A 14,879-nucleotide genomic window follows, 5' to 3' on the forward strand; every position below is an offset into this window, starting at 1 on the left:
ATCAGATAAGGTTGTGTGGCTCGTGCCCAGACCTTAATCGGAATTTAAACGTTTTTTTTTTCTTCGAGCCCGCCTTATCTGGCTCTCTCCGCAAGTTTGATCGCAAGACTTTTTAAGGAGCTGTGAAGTAAGCTGCGCAACCCACCCAATCCATCAACAGCCAGTTCATCAAGAATATCTAGTCTTAGGTAGTCGTATTCCAGTTCTGGGTCAAACCATCTGCCGGTGCCATTGATGAGTCTGCCAAACTCTGTCTCGTTCAAGGGGCCGGCTAAACGGACCTCGGTTCCTGCCTTGTCTTCGAGCCGGCGTATAATATTGGTAATCAATGAGGCGTATGCAGGTGCATAGAATACGTTGAAATCCCGTTTCATCGCGTCAAAATCGTAGTCTTCAGACTGACTCATACTTGAGTCATAGTTGTGGTACCGCTGTTTGAGTAGCTTGGTCGAAAATTCTGTAGGGAGCATGAACCCCTTGGCAGTCGATTTCTCGTTCTTATCAAACGCCTTGTCTCTCCATAGGATGTTGCACAAGTCCATCACATAAGAATTGTGCAGATTTTTGAGCATGCTCAATGTTGTGTGTGACAGATCCGAATTGATTGGCCCATGGTCAGGCTGGGTAGATAGATAATTAGCGTAGTAGGTCTTGCAGAATGTGACATGATAGCACATAGCGTCAACGAGAATAGCGTTTGTCGAGAAATAAAGGTCGTACAGTACCGCTGGAGGAAGCACCAAAACCGAAAGCTTCAAGTGCCTGTGCTCAATTCGGTACATCAAGCTTAGGAATTGCACAAAAGCAAGCTTGCATTCCAAGTGAGACTCTGGCTGTCCACAGTATAGTCTCGAAAAGTCCCATATGATATTCTCCAATAGATTGTTGACTGTTTTCCAAAACTCGTAATCTTCCGCATCAATAAGTTTCAGTTGCCAGTTATCGATCAGGTTACCGAGCGATTCAACAACACGGGAAAATGCTTCGGGGTCCCTGAATAGAACTCCGATCCGCTCGTAGGTCTGCTTGAATTCGGACCATGGATGGTAGTTCAAGTAACTGAAAAATTCATAAAACTTAACAATCTCGAGATTGTCATTGCTGAGAGTTAGATCTTTAGTGATGAGACGCTCAATAACAGATATGAGCGTCAGCGAGTGCCGGCACAGTTGCAACAGTCCGTTGAACATCGGCTCGTACTCCGACTTCAATGTTTGTTCGTCATCTTTCAAGATCAGCTCGATCCAACTATTGAGCTGGCGATTATCCACTTGAAGCAGAGCATTGTATAACGGAATCTTTGTGCCAAACCCTGGATGCTGATTTGGAGTTGCAAATGCAGCCAACTGCGATTGCTCCTTGTGGTTGGAGAACTCATCCAGCTGGTACAACAGGACACCAATCTGCTGTGGGATTCTGACAGTATCCAGATTCTTGACGTATGTTTCAATCGTATAACATGTAGTTTTCGCTCCTGGCCCCAAGATATCTATGGTACTGTAATCGAAAGTGATATCGTCGAGTTTCCTCCGTTTATGGCGACTACCCGAACCAGAATTAGCGTACTGATCGTTGAGGAAATCGATCATCTGACCCAGACTTTGCATATTCGAGTAGTATGTGTGGAACTGGTCCCTTTGTAAAAGTTGCGCGAGAGACGTAGCTCCCAGTATGAATTGGAAATGTTGTGTCTTTAATTCGAGCAGCGAAGTGAAGGCTTTGATGTCGTATCTGAACGGATGCTTTGTCACCTTTTCATTCTCAATGATTTCAGAGAGTTTGTATCGATACGTGTCAAACGCAGGCAGGTTGTCATCTGCTTCCAAGTAGCTATGGATTACAAGAACCAAAGAGATAACATCTTTGTCTTTGTGATAGAGATCCACCAGGAACCCGAGCTTTGATATGTTCAAAAAGTATTTGAAGTTGTAGTGTTCGTCAATCTCAGAGCTCTTCTGCAATAGGTAAGTTATTATTGTGCAAATATCAGCTCTGATGTAACCGATTGGAAGCATGTTGAACAAGAATGGAAGCACACGAAGATAATTCTTATCCAGTTCAAAGTTTGCGAAATTGGACACGAGCCATTTACTCAAGCTTGACTGGACTTTTTGATGTAGTGTTTTTCCCTCGTTCGAGAATGTAGATAGTCTAAATGATCCAATGATTTTCAAGAAGATGTCAAAATCAAATAAGTCGTAGCAGGCCCACAATTTCACCATACGCGACTTTGTGGCATTTGTGAATCTCTTTGAGTTTGTAGTATCCAGCACAATGTCGAGCAGAATATTGAACTGGTCCAAATTGATGCCATATTTAGGCACAACTAATAGCAGTTCGCTAATTATTTCCTTGATTTCCTGGCCCTCTGTCTCCTCTGTGACAAACTGTAGCCGCTTGACAGAGGATTGAATGAAATGGTAGTATTTCTGGACTTTCGATCGCCTTTCGGCGTCCATCACTTCAAGTCCTTGAAACATAACGATTTGTTTTCGTTTAAAACGCGATCAACAATTTTGGTGGAGCCACCTTTACACCAGATCTAGTTTAAGGGAATATTTCTCATAAAGTGAGTTTGACAAGGACAAAAAAACTTGTTGGGATTTAAAATGTCTTCGTCAGATGAAGAGACACCTCTGGCCACAGTTAGACGGAAAAAGCTGGTTTCAAAACACAAGACTTCTACCTTGGAGTCTGAGGATGATTCCGATTCGAATGACGGCAAGATCAAGACCCCTACAACCTCTCTTAGCGAGGAAGAAGCGGACGATGTTCCCTTGAAGAAACGTAAGATTGTCACAAAAACCTCGGTCAAGAAAGCTACAGTCAAAAAGGAACCAAGTTCCCAAGTGGCCAAAGCTCCTCGCAAGAGGAAGGCTAAAAGTGAAGAGCCCAAATTCAAAAAAGACGAAACTCCGAAAATTAAAACTGAGGACGAGGAAGAGGAAGAAAGTTACAAATGGTGGGAAGAGCAGGATCTGAACGGTGAAGTGGTGTGGAATACTTTAGAGCACAACGGTGTGATTTTTCCTCCAGAATATGAGCCATTACCTTCAAAGGTGAAACTGATCTACGACGGAAAACCCGTTAGTCTTCCACCGGCAGCAGAAGAGGTTGCCGGTTTCTTTGCAGCACTGATCGAGTCCGACCACGGTAAGAATCCCGTTTTCCAAAAGAACTTCTTTGCCGACTTCTTGGAAGTCTTGAACGAGAATGGAGGCTGTCCTGATGCGAAGATCACTGATTTCAACAAGTGTGATTTCTCCAAAATGTTTGACTATTTCCAGAAACAAAAAGAAGAGAAGAAAGCACTTTCTCCACAGGAAAAGAAGAGAATCAAACAGGAAAAGGACCAGATGGAGGAAAAATACAAATTTTGCTACCTGAACGGAAGAAAAGAACAAGTGGGAAATTTCCGAGTTGAGCCTCCTGGACTCTTCAGAGGTCGTGGAGCTCACCCTAAGACGGGAAAGCTTAAGAAGCGGGTTCAACCGGAAGATATTACATTGAATCTGAGTAAAGATGCCCCTGTTCCTCCTGCTCCAGAGGGACATACTTGGGGAGAGATCAAACACGACAACACTGTTGCCTGGCTGGCTATGTGGCGTGAAAATGTGCTTGGATCTGTAAAGTATGTGCGTTTTGCTCAGAACTCGTCATTGAAAGGTATAAGTGATTTCAAGAAATTTGAAAAGGCCAGGGAATTGAAGAACTACATTGATGCAATTAGAAAGGACTATCAGTCTAAGTTGAGATCCGAGCTCATGATAGACAGACAGTTGTCTACGGCCACCTATTTGATTGACATTTTTGCACTAAGAGCAGGTGGAGAGAAGAGCGAGGACGAGGCAGATACCGTTGGATGTTGTTCGCTGAGATACGAGCACATTTTCCTCAAACCTCCAAATACAGTGGTGTTTGATTTTCTGGGTAAGGATTCGATCCGGTTCTATCAGGAGGTTGAAGTTGATCCACAGGTTTTCAAGAACTTGCGTATATTCAAGAAGAGTCCAAAGAAGCCAGGGGACAATTTGTTCGACCGGATTGATCCGTCTGTGGTGAACAAGTACTTCCAATCTTATCTTCCTGGACTGACTGCCAAAGTTTTCAGAACCTACAATGCATCGAAGACCATGCAGGATCAAATTGATCTCATCAAGAACGAAGGAACGGTGAACGAGAAGGTGGTCAACTTCAATGCTGCGAACCGGACTGTTGCAACGTTGTGTAATCACCAGCGCACGGTGAGCAAGACGCACGAGGCCGGTGTGCAAAAAATCAATGAGCGAATCGAGGAGATGTTCTGGAAGAAAATCATTGCCAAACGGATGATCTTGCAACTGGACAAGGCATTGAAGAAGAAAGATCCGGCTTATTTCCGGGAGATTGACGATCTTAACAAAGAGACCGAGCAGCAGGTGATGGAACGGTTTTTGGACAAAGAGAAGGAGAAGTTGGAGAAAAAGTACGAGCGCGATTTGCTCAAGTTGGGGTACGAAGAGATCAGCAAGGACGAGAAGAAGAAGCGAAAGGACGAATTGGCGGCCGAACACAAAGAGAGACTCGAGAAGCACAAGGAATTGGTCAAGACCACCAAACAGGAGTTCAAGACACAAAAGTACGAGATCAAGGCGTCACAGACCGTGGAGAAGCTGCAACAGCAGGTGGAGAAGATTGAGCTGCGGATCAAGAACACGTCGTTACAGCTGAAGGACAAGGAGGACAATTCACAGGTCGCCCTGAGCACTTCCAAGATCAACTATATTGATCCGCGTTTGACGGTGATGTTTTCCAAAAAGTTCGACGTGCCAATAGAGAAGCTGTTTACTAAAACGCTGCGGGAGAAGTTTGCATGGGCAATTGACTCCGCAGACGAGAACTGGCGGTTCTGATGTATGATATAATAGAATAAATTATCCATTTATATATAAGCTGTAGTTATTATCTATAAGAGTTTTTCATGCTAAGAGGTGCTTAGTATTGGCTGGCAGCAGCCTGACAAGCCTTGAGCTGTTGCAGATAGAAGTCGCAGGCTTGGAAGTTACCGTTGGACTCTTCCAAACATCTGGTGAAGTTTCTAGCGTCAGCATCACAAGCTGGAGATTGTTGTTGGTACTGCTGTTGAGCTGGAGCGGCCTGGACCTGCTGTTGCTGGTACTCGGCTGGTTGAGACGAGGATCCAAACATACCAGAGATTCCGGCACCGATGGTGTGTCCGACAGCAGAACCGACAGCGACACCAGCGGCGGTGGAGGCCATCTGAGAGAACAGACCTGGCTGTTGTTGTTGGGTCTGCACAGGGCGGCTGTACGAGTGGTTTTGGGCAGGTGCAGCCATGGTGGATGCCTGTCTGGTGTGGGCTGGGGCGGCTCTTGGAGCTGGTCTTCTTCCGGATGATCTAGCCATGATAAATAATAAATAAATTAGAAATATTCAACGTGCTATTTGCCACTATATTCCGCAGATTCTCGAAAAAAAGGCCTGAAGGAAAAAAAAAGTGGGTGGGGGCCGGGTAAGGGCAGAAAAAACACGGGCTAGACGAATGGAGCTGAATTCGGAATTCTATACAAGTTGGCTACTGTTCGGCAAGCTCTTCCACAGATGGACAGGTGCACATGAGGTTGATGTCACCGTAGGTGTCATCGACTCTGGCTACTGTAGGCCAGGTCTTGAAGTCTTTCAAGAATGGCAATGGGTATCCTGCCTGCTCCCGCGTGTAGCCTCTCTGGGTCCATTCTTTTTCGTCGGCCTCGAGCAGGTCTCTGAGCGAGTGTGGAGCGTTCTTCAGCAGGAGCTTGCTGCCTCCTTTTTGAACAGCGTCGATTTCTGCGCGGATGGAGATCATTGAGTCGACAAATCTGTCAAGCTCCCGCAGGTCCTCAGACTCGGTTGGCTCGATCATGAGCGTTCCCGGGATCGGGAAAGACATGGTTGGGGCGTGGAATCCATAGTCTTGGAGTCTCTTGGCAACGTCGATGGCCTCAATACCGAACTCTTTGAAAGGTCTGAGGTCGATGATGAACTCGTGCGCACAGTACTCGATTTTCTCATGAGCAGACTCGTCTCCAAGGAACATGATCTTGTAATGGTCGCGGAGTCTGTACATCATGTAGTTGGCGTTCAAGATGGCCAAGGTGGAGGCGTAAGGCAGGTTCTTGGCTCCCAGCATCTTGATGTAGGAGTAGGAGATTGGCAAGATGGAGGCAGATCCAAATGGAGCAGCAGAAACAGCGTTGATGGCCTTGGCAGACACATTTGTGGTGGATGTCAATGGGTGTTTTGGCAGGAAATCTTGAAGATGCTCAGCAACACAGATTGGTCCCACACCCGGACCTCCTCCTCCGTGCGGAATAGCGAAAGTCTTGTGCAAGTTCAAGTGACAAACGTCTGCTCCCAAATCGCCAGGAGAAGTCAGACCCACTTGTGCGTTCATGTTGGCTCCGTCAAGGTACACTTGTCCGCCATTGGAGTGCACGAGCTCGACGGCTTTTCTGATTGTTGGCTCAAACATACCGTAGGTCGAAGGATACGTGATCATGATGGCTGCGAGATCGGAGGAGTGTTTAGTGGTTTTCTCCTCAAGGTCCTGCAGGTCAAGGTTTCCGTTACTCAGACACTTGACGGGAACAACTTTGAGACCAGCCATAGTGGCAGAAGCAGGGTTGGTTCCGTGAGCACTGACAGGAATAAGAACGATGTTTCTGTGTTGTTGACCTGTGCTCTCCAAGTAAGATCTGATCACGGTGAGTCCAGTATATTCACCCTGAGCACCAGAGTTTGGCATGAGAGTGGTTTTAGCGAAACCGGTAATGTCTGCAAGGTCAGCCTCAAGCTCGGTAATCAGCTGCAGGTAGCCTTCAGCCTGGTCTTTTGGAACAAAAGGATGAACGTTTGCAAACTCGGGCCAGGTAATTGGAATCATCTCGGTGGTTGCATTCAGCTTCATAGTGCACGATCCAAGAGGAATCATGGACGAGGCTAGAGACACGTCCTTTTGCTGAAGCTTGTACAGGTAACGAAGCATAGCTGTTTCGGAGTTGTGAGTATTGAAAACTGGGTTGGTTAGGATCTTGTCAGTTCTCAACAGCTCTTTTGGGAACTCAGGCAATGCCTCAATTTCTTGAACAGAGATAGACTTGGAGGTGAACAGCTGCACCAGTTTGGCAAAGTCTTCTTGGTTGACAGATTCATCCAAAGAGAGTTGAACTTGGCCATCGTTAACCTTGAAAATGTTGATTTCGTACTCAGACAAAGCCTTAGCAACGAACTCATCAGCGGATCCATCGACCTTCACTGAAAGAGTGTCAAAAAAGGTCGAATTGATAACGGAATGAGAAGAGTTTTCGGTGATTTGTTGGGCCAAAAGGCTAGTCAGGCCGTGGATACGTGCAGCGATTGTACGCAGACCGGAGGCACCGTGGTAAACCACGTAGTTGGCAGCAATGTTGGCCAAAAGAGCCTGTGCAGTACAGATGTTGGAAGTGGCCTTTTCTCTCTTGATATGCTGTTCCCGAGTTTGCAAAGCAAGACGTAGGGCTTGGTTGCCGAGTCTATCCTTTGTGACTCCCACAAGTCTACCAGGCATTTTTCTTTGCAGTTTCTCAGTGACAGAGAAGAACGCAGCATGTGGACCTCCGAAACCCATTGGAACACCAAATCTTTGCGAGGATCCAAGAACAATGTCGGCACCGAACTCAGAAGGTGGTCTCAACAAAGCCAGAGCCATCAGATCAGATGCGACGGCCACCAATCCTTTGTTGGAGTGGACAATGTCAGTGATACTGGCCAAAGACTCTGGTGACGGAATGGCACCATCAGTTTGAGGATAAGAGATCAAAACACCGCAAATTTCGCCTGCAACCGACTCCAGTTTGGACAGATCGTCAATGATTAACTCAATACCCAAAGTGTAGGATCTGGACTTCAAGACAGCAATGGTCTGTTCATGGGTCTTAACATCCACGAAGTACTTGGCCTTCTTGCCTCTTAGTTGGTTGTAAGAAAGGATCATTGCCTCAGCAGCAGCAGTTCCTTCATCCAAAAGAGACGCATTAGCAACAGGCAAACCAGCCAAATCAGAAACAATGGTTTGATAATTAAGCAAACTCTCTAAGCGACCCTGCGAAACTTCTGGCTGATAAGGAGTGTAAGAGGTATACCAACCAGGATTTTCTAACAGATTGCGTTGGATCACGGCTGGAAGAACAGTGTTGTAGTACCCTTTACCGATATAGGTCTTCACAAGCTTGTTCTTGGACGCGATCTTTTTAAGTCGATTCAACATCTGTGTCTCAGAGTAGCCCTGAGCTGGCTCGATCTTCAAAGGTCTGGCCACAAGCACATTTTCAGGGATAACTTTGCTGATGAACTCACCAAGATCGTTAGACTGGACGGTTTGAAGCATGCGATCGACATCCTTTGGGTTTGGGCCAAAATGTCTACGCGCAAAAGTGTCCAAATCAGCAAGTCCCTTATTTGAGGGAGCGTATCCTTCATTGTACGCTTTGGAAGAAACGCCTCTAATTGAGCCACGCAAACGTAGTCGTAGTAACGTAGACATCGAGGGAAAAGAATGTAGACAATTTGAAGTACAATGTGTACGTCTAGAGGGTTATATATAAATGTCTGATATATAATGACTTGACACTCACAAACCCGGGGGGCCCAGAGTCAAATTTGACTTGGTGACTTGAAAACCCTTTTTTACTTTTTACGCTCTCCCGAAATTACATGTGAAGGTGGTGGTTTGATTTTAACCGTGTTACGTAAGCTTGATTGACTGGGTGCGACGACCGCTATTGGCAGCTATCCAGGTGCCTTGAGGGTTCCAGCACACGTTGTTGATTTCGAGCTCGTCAAAGAACGCATACTTGGGTAATAATGACTCGTTTGTCTGTGTAGTATCGGCCAAATCGTGAATCAACACCTGACAGTCGTCCGCACCACTTGCCAGCACGTTTTTGGATGGGTGCCATGCAATGCTATTGACGGCTCCCGCGTGGGTTTGCAGCATCTGTACAGGGGTCTCAGGGTATCTCAGGTCCAAAACTAGTATTCGGTTTGTTCCTGCTTCGATGGCAGCAAGTTGGTTGGCATTATAATTGGAAGTAGCAAGTCGGAGTAAAGGTGTAGGCTGAACAACACCGGCCTGACTATCTCGCCTGGTATCATTCATGCCGTAACTTGTTATGGATGACTTGGAGGATTGTGGTTCGTAGATGATGGTTGAGTGTTCCAAAGACCGGAGATCAAACACTCTCACCGACCCGTCGTTGGAACAACTGGTGAAGACATGTTTATTTCCATGCAGGAACTTGACGTCGAACACCTCGCTATCGTGGGCAATCAGCTGTGTTTTTGCCACTCCGGATCCACGGGAAATGTCCCATAGTGTACACGTCGAATCTATGGAACTGGTGATGATGTATCGGGGGTCTGTTTTGTTCCAGTCGAAAGATGTGAGCGGCGGTAGTTGATTGAAGTTCTTGTTCTTTGAGTTTGTGAGCGTGAGTTTCTCAACGAGCCGAGGACTATGCGAGTATGATTGATTTGTGTCGGGCTCCGCCAGTTCGTAGACCCTTAAACACTCCGAACTTGTTGCCAAGCGAGTGGTGTTGGGATATAAACTCATTGACGGGTCCCATTGGAGCCTTGTGACAGGATAGTTGACGGTTATCTCCGCAACGGACTGGAAGTTGTACGCATCCAGGGATTTAATTCCGGTGTCGGTGTCAAGATAATTTGGCGTACCATTGATTATTTTCAGTCTGTTTGTGAGATCTTCCCGGAACGAGCTGACGGCTATCTTTGCTATGTCTGAGTTGGCGTTACAGGCCCAGTCAAGCCCGAAAACAGGGAACCGAGAGTCATGGGAAGAAGATTCTGGAGTGGAATGGGCAGTGTAAGCGGGTACGACAGGTTGGGGTAACAAAGGTTGTGGACGAATATGATCGATCTCTTTTGGATGTTAGGACGTCTGTAAAGAGCAACATACTTGCGGGACGTTGGAAAGACGGTCTTTCCACGGCAATAGATGACCTTTTGGAAAGCTTGCTGAAAGGATTATCCATGGTTCGACAAGAAAAAGCTTGTGGCGAAACTTTCCAGCGATATGTGGCTAATTTAGTGATACGAAGTTTTAGCGTGCTAATTCGCACAGGAGCGGTTTTACAGAGCAGATATGAAATAATAATTATCATTAATGACTTGACGAAATCTTCAAGCCAGATGTCGATACAGATACGATAAGTATCCATGCAGATGAGAAGTGAAAAAAGGTATCTAATAGGTAACAAGTGGGGGTCTGTCCAAAGCCAGAAATCCGAAGAATGATTTCGTGGAAATTGGAAGATCCTTTAGAAGTTGAATTGAATACCAGGAAATCCTAGCAACCAACGTCTCGATATGTGAAGCAACCAAGACCGGTCTATGAGTGAATGTGGGGCAAATGTCCACGTTTTGTCTTGTGCTTGAAATGATGCGACTAACATGCTTAGTAGAAGAAAGCAGCGATGAAAGCAGCTCCCAACAAACCAGCAGAAGCGTAGCTCTTGGCAGCACCGGCCTCCAAGGTGGAAGCAGAAGCAACGGTGGAGCTTGCACCAGCAGCAGCACTGGAAGACAAGGTGGTAGCAGTGCTCTCAGCACCAGAACCAGCTGGAGTAGTACCGGTAGTAGCGGTCTCAGTGGCAGCAGCGGTAGATCCCTCAGCGCCAGTGGTCTTAGTAGCAGCTGCAGTAGAGCCTTCACCACCAGTGGCAGTAGCGGTCTCAGTGGCGGTCTCAGTAGAGGTCTCACCAGCAGCAGTACCGGTAGCACCAGTAGCTGGAGAGGTCTCAGTAGCAGCAGCAGTGGATCCCTCAGCGCCAGTGGCTGGAGTAGTCTCAGTAGCAGCGGCAGTAGATCCCGTAGCACCAGTAGCGGTGGCGGTCTCAGTGACGGTGTTAGTGGTAACTTGGTAGTAGTCGCAAGTAGTGACATAGGTGGTAACAGTCTCACCAACAGTCTCAGTGGTGGTGACCTCGAGAGAGGTAACAGCAGCACCAGAGGTCTCAACAGTGAGGGTAGTGGTGTAAGTAACAACAGCCTCAGAAGAAGACAATGGGCAGTAGGTGGTGTAGACAGTGGTCTCGTCAGTGACGGTGGTAACACCGGTAACGATAGTGGTTGGCTCACCAGTGCACTTCTCCTCGGTACAGGTCTTAGTGATGGTGGTGGTCTCTGGAACAACAGTAGCGGTCTCAGTCAAGGTGACAACGCTGGTAACTGGAGCCCAGGTAGCAGTAGTGGTGAGTGGGCAGTAAGTAGTGTAGACAGTAGTCTCATCGGTAACAGTGGTGACACCAGTAACGATGGTAGTTGGCTCACCGGTACACTTCTCCTCAGTACAGGTCTTGGTGATGGTGGTAGTACCAGCAGCGGTCTTGGTGATGACAGTAGTGCCACCGTTACCACCAGTGGAAGAACCAGAACCAGAAGAGCCGGACTCGGAAGAAGAAGAACCTGGGATAACAACAGTAGCACTCAAGTAGTAGACACGGTCGGTTCTCTTGGATTCAGATGGGTCCAAGGTAACAGCGAAGTGACCAGTGTAAGTACCTGGAATACCGTGAATCTTAGCGAAAGAGCTGACAAGAACCTCCTCAATACCAGCAATAGAACCGTGGAAAGTGATGTCGATCTCGGACTCCTCAGAGTCGTTGGTGAAGTCAGTGTTAGGCTTACCGTCAAGGAAAATCAACTCAGAAGTTGGCTCCCATGGGAAGGACTCATCAAGAGAGAGAATGTTGAAGGTGGTGAATTCCAAGATGGTTGGAATGTGAATATCGTATCTTGGCTGGTCACCGTCGAGCCATCCGTAGATCCATGGGGTTGGGAGAGTGGATGGGGCAGTTGTACTGGAAGAGTTGGTGAAAGCAGCAGAAGCCACGCTGGAAACCAGGGCAGCCACGCTAGCGAACTTGAAGAAAGAAAGCTGCATCTTAATTAATAGCGGTTTGGAGATTCCGGATGTTGAAATAGCTAACGAGCGTGGTATCGATGTCAACCAGAAAATAAACCTGACGAGAAAAAGAGCTTTCTATTCGGCTATAACGTTAATTAAAGGAATGTCTGTAGATTTATATTACTGCGGCCTTTTGCACACCTGGCCAAAGGCACGGATCGTCTTTCATAACTTCTGAAGAACTTTCGGACTTTCTTTTTTATTGTACTATGCATGATGGCATTGTTAAAATTCATCTTATGCTGATCTGCAGCATCCCTTTCTGGCCACACGCCCAAAAACGCGGACTAGATTGGAACGGAATGAGCTTGCCTGATAAAGGGGCTTGGGTCCATTCGAGCAATTGTCGGCCGGAGAGTGTGCAAACAGGCTGGTTTGAACTTCAGATCATTTTGATCAAAGTAGTGAAAACATCTATCGAAAAACACGTGTCATGATTGCAATTATTTTTGCCATCGCGAGGAATAGCGCGTTTCATTCAGATAACCTCTTCGCAGCCATCATTTCCCAAATTTTAGAAGGTTCATCATGCAAGATCCCTATTTAGGATTTTTCTTTCCTGGTTTTGGGAAATGCACTCTAAGGTTCATAGTGTTTTTTACCTAAGCCCTCCTTCGAGACAAAATTTTAGCCTGAAAAATCATTTTTGGTAGTGCACAACCCATAGCATCACCCCTTTAGAGCTACTTTTGCCTCTGCTTTAGACGCATCAGCGTGCCAGGAGCGTGATGAACAAACGGGATTTTCGTTTTCTTTTCAAAGCCCAATTAAAGATTTAAGATCTACACAGCTTGATTGCTATTTTATTGCGAACTACGGTGCCATTTTGGCTAGAAATCGCGATCTTTCAGGATAATAGCTTGGGTGAGTAATTCAACCAGATCCCAAATGAAACTCCACAGCAATAGCCCGCTGTAATAAGAATACGCATATTTCAGATTCGTCAAGGCAGTGTACATACAAACAGTCTGTACTTTTTTTCTTCTCTGTGTTTGGCATTTGCGTCAACTCACATTTGGTAACTGAATTGTGGCCCGCATCTGAATTTCTACTGTAATTGGCATCTCTTGCTGATTGATATCAAAAGGCCCTGGAATTTTCAATGCTTGGATGCCGAACCCTGGCCTGATTTTTTTCCTGTTTGGTTCTTAATTGAAATTTTGATGTATATTTGTAGAACTGGGATGCCTGAGAGCGCAATCCCCACCGTTTCGTTTCACTCGTTCAATTTCACCTTGTTGTTTCTCACCTGATGAGATAGTCACTCAACTTGGCTCCTCAGCCTGCTTACCTCAGCAGCTACAAATATTGCTGACCCGTGTTTTTCTGCCAATTTCTTTTTTTACCAATATAGATGGCGGAGTGTTAAATATAATTTCTAGCAAAGTCACTTTATAACCGAAAATGGGTATCAGAAACATGTTTAAACCTCCAAAGGAGATGTCCAAAAGCGACGTCAAGGAATATCTCCAGGACAACGGTGTGCGGGTAAAGGACGACGACAACCCACACCGCAGGAAGTACAGGTTTGGCGAGTTCTCCAAGTATGCCCAGGCAGAAACAAACGAAAGACCTATTTTAATGCCAAGAATCCACCAGGACCCTTCTTCGCAAATTTCGTCCGCAGGCTCCTCTGAGGATCCGTATAATCCCGCCACACAATCAACGGTCTCCAATGTGACTGGTGATTTGGCTGGCCAGTCCCACGAGTCCGAAAGATACAATGGCGCGCCTTCATATCACACTTATGATCCGTACGATATTCAATCCACGTCCGGAAACGAACAAAACTTGCATTCACAACAGCATCAGCAGCTCCAACAGTTGCAGCAGGTTCCAACATCTGACCTGGTAACCGAGACGCAAACACAGGAAGACGATTTCGACCCAAATAGCTATCCAGAAGGTGCCACAAGCACTTATGATCCGTACCTAGAGTCACATGTGCAACAACAAGAGGAGGAGATAGATGAGGAGGAGGAAGAGATTAACCGGATCAGAAGACAGACAAAGGACGTTAGAGAGGCCACGGTCAAGTCCACACATAATATTTTGGGTCACCTGCGTCAAGCAGATGACACCGCAGCCAACACTTTGGGCGCTGTTGGAGCCCAAAGAGAAAAGATGTTCGAGATGGAGAGGTCTTTGAATTCTATGGACACGCATCAACGATTTGTGGACGAGCATGTGAAGCAGTTGGAGCATTATAATAGAGGTCTGTTCCACATCAAGGCCAGTAATCCGTTCACCAAAAAGTCCAGGATGAGAGCTGCAGAACAGAAATTTTTGGCACAGAGACAGGCTGACAGAGAGCGGGATGCTACTTTGAGCTCGAACTTGTATCACACTCAAAATGAGATTGTGGACCAGTTGAGAGACTCTTCAGATCCTGTGATCAATTCAGAGCTGAAGGAGAAGTACGAGCACGAAAGACGTGTCAAAGAGGCATCCAAGTATCTGGGCGAGGAGCACGATGAAGAGGACGAGAAGATGGAGGTCGAATATAGTAAGAACGTTGACGAAGCGCAGAAACTGGCAACGAACTTGCGTCGCAAGGCCAATTTGCTATCTCAGGAGATTGTGATGCAAAACAAAAATCTCAAGGATATAAGCGAAAAGGTCAACAAGGTCGACGACAAGTTGGTGCTCACGACTAATCGCATAAGGGGAATATGAGTTTGGGATACGTTTTGACGAGCTAGAGTTTGGGTATATACGACAGAAGGTGTACTAATAGTGATTTTATCAGGGTTTTGGCTACGCGGGCCGGGTAACCTTAAAAAAGATTCGGGTAAGGGATTTGGCTTTTCTAGTAAAATTGTCGCCAGGGTGTAACCACCAATTAGAGCTTTTTGAAAAGAGAAATTAAAAAATC

General features: G+C 46.3%; 9 protein-coding genes across 9 annotated transcripts; 5 read left to right on the forward strand and 4 right to left on the reverse strand.

Moving 5' to 3' along the window:
* Positions 1–74: 74 nt before the first annotated feature.
* On the reverse strand, positions 75–2,480 carry OGAPHI_004301 (uncharacterized protein; the record flags this gene model as incomplete). The annotated part of the gene is made up of 1 exon (XM_046205365.1): positions 75–2,480. The coding sequence occupies one exon, from the start codon at positions 2,478–2,480 to the stop codon at positions 75–77; it is 2,406 nt and encodes an 801-aa protein (XP_046061316.1).
* Positions 2,481–2,542: 62 nt separating this feature from the next.
* Positions 2,543–3,048, reverse strand: OGAPHI_004302 (uncharacterized protein; the record flags this gene model as incomplete). The annotated part of the gene is made up of 2 exons (XM_046205366.1): positions 2,543–2,877; positions 2,958–3,048. The coding sequence occupies 2 exons, from the start codon at positions 3,046–3,048 to the stop codon at positions 2,543–2,545; spliced, it is 426 nt and encodes a 141-aa protein (XP_046061317.1).
* Positions 2,610–5,397, forward strand: OGAPHI_004303 (uncharacterized protein; the record flags this gene model as incomplete). The annotated part of the gene is made up of 2 exons (XM_046205367.1): positions 2,610–4,885; positions 5,004–5,397. 2 exons carry the CDS (start codon positions 2,610–2,612, stop codon positions 5,395–5,397), a joined length of 2,670 nt encoding a protein of 889 aa, XP_046061318.1.
* On the reverse strand, positions 4,975–10,070 carry OGAPHI_004304 (uncharacterized protein; the record flags this gene model as incomplete). The annotated part of the gene is made up of 4 exons (XM_046205368.1): positions 4,975–5,398; positions 5,580–8,519; positions 8,766–9,882; positions 9,995–10,070. 4 exons carry the CDS (start codon positions 10,068–10,070, stop codon positions 4,975–4,977), a joined length of 4,557 nt encoding a protein of 1,518 aa, XP_046061319.1.
* OGAPHI_004305 (uncharacterized protein) lies at positions 5,543–7,026 on the forward strand (the record flags this gene model as incomplete). Its single annotated transcript, XM_046205369.1, has 3 exons — positions 5,543–5,716; positions 5,867–6,850; positions 6,949–7,026. 3 exons carry the CDS (start codon positions 5,543–5,545, stop codon positions 7,024–7,026), a joined length of 1,236 nt encoding a protein of 411 aa, XP_046061320.1.
* On the forward strand, positions 7,473–7,823 carry OGAPHI_004306 (uncharacterized protein; the record flags this gene model as incomplete). The annotated part of the gene is made up of 1 exon (XM_046205370.1): positions 7,473–7,823. One exon carries the CDS (start codon positions 7,473–7,475, stop codon positions 7,821–7,823), a length of 351 nt encoding a protein of 116 aa, XP_046061321.1.
* A 404-nt stretch (positions 10,071–10,474) lies between the features above and the next one.
* OGAPHI_004307 (uncharacterized protein) lies at positions 10,475–11,989 on the forward strand (the record flags this gene model as incomplete). The annotated part of the gene is made up of 1 exon (XM_046205371.1): positions 10,475–11,989. One exon carries the CDS (start codon positions 10,475–10,477, stop codon positions 11,987–11,989), a length of 1,515 nt encoding a protein of 504 aa, XP_046061322.1.
* OGAPHI_004308 (uncharacterized protein) lies at positions 10,493–11,980 on the reverse strand (the record flags this gene model as incomplete). The annotated part of the gene is made up of 1 exon (XM_046205373.1): positions 10,493–11,980. The coding sequence occupies one exon, from the start codon at positions 11,978–11,980 to the stop codon at positions 10,493–10,495; it is 1,488 nt and encodes a 495-aa protein (XP_046061323.1).
* A 1,419-nt stretch (positions 11,990–13,408) lies between the features above and the next one.
* OGAPHI_004309 (uncharacterized protein) lies at positions 13,409–14,680 on the forward strand (the record flags this gene model as incomplete). Its single annotated transcript, XM_046205374.1, has 1 exon — positions 13,409–14,680. One exon carries the CDS (start codon positions 13,409–13,411, stop codon positions 14,678–14,680), a length of 1,272 nt encoding a protein of 423 aa, XP_046061324.1.
* Between the last annotated feature and the right edge of the window lie 199 nt (positions 14,681–14,879).

Source organism: Ogataea philodendri, assembly GCF_020536065.1.
Source record: "Ogataea philodendri strain CBS6075 chromosome Unknown scaffold2, whole genome shotgun sequence".
Classification (NCBI taxonomy): domain Eukaryota; kingdom Fungi; phylum Ascomycota; class Pichiomycetes; order Pichiales; family Pichiaceae; genus Ogataea; species Ogataea philodendri.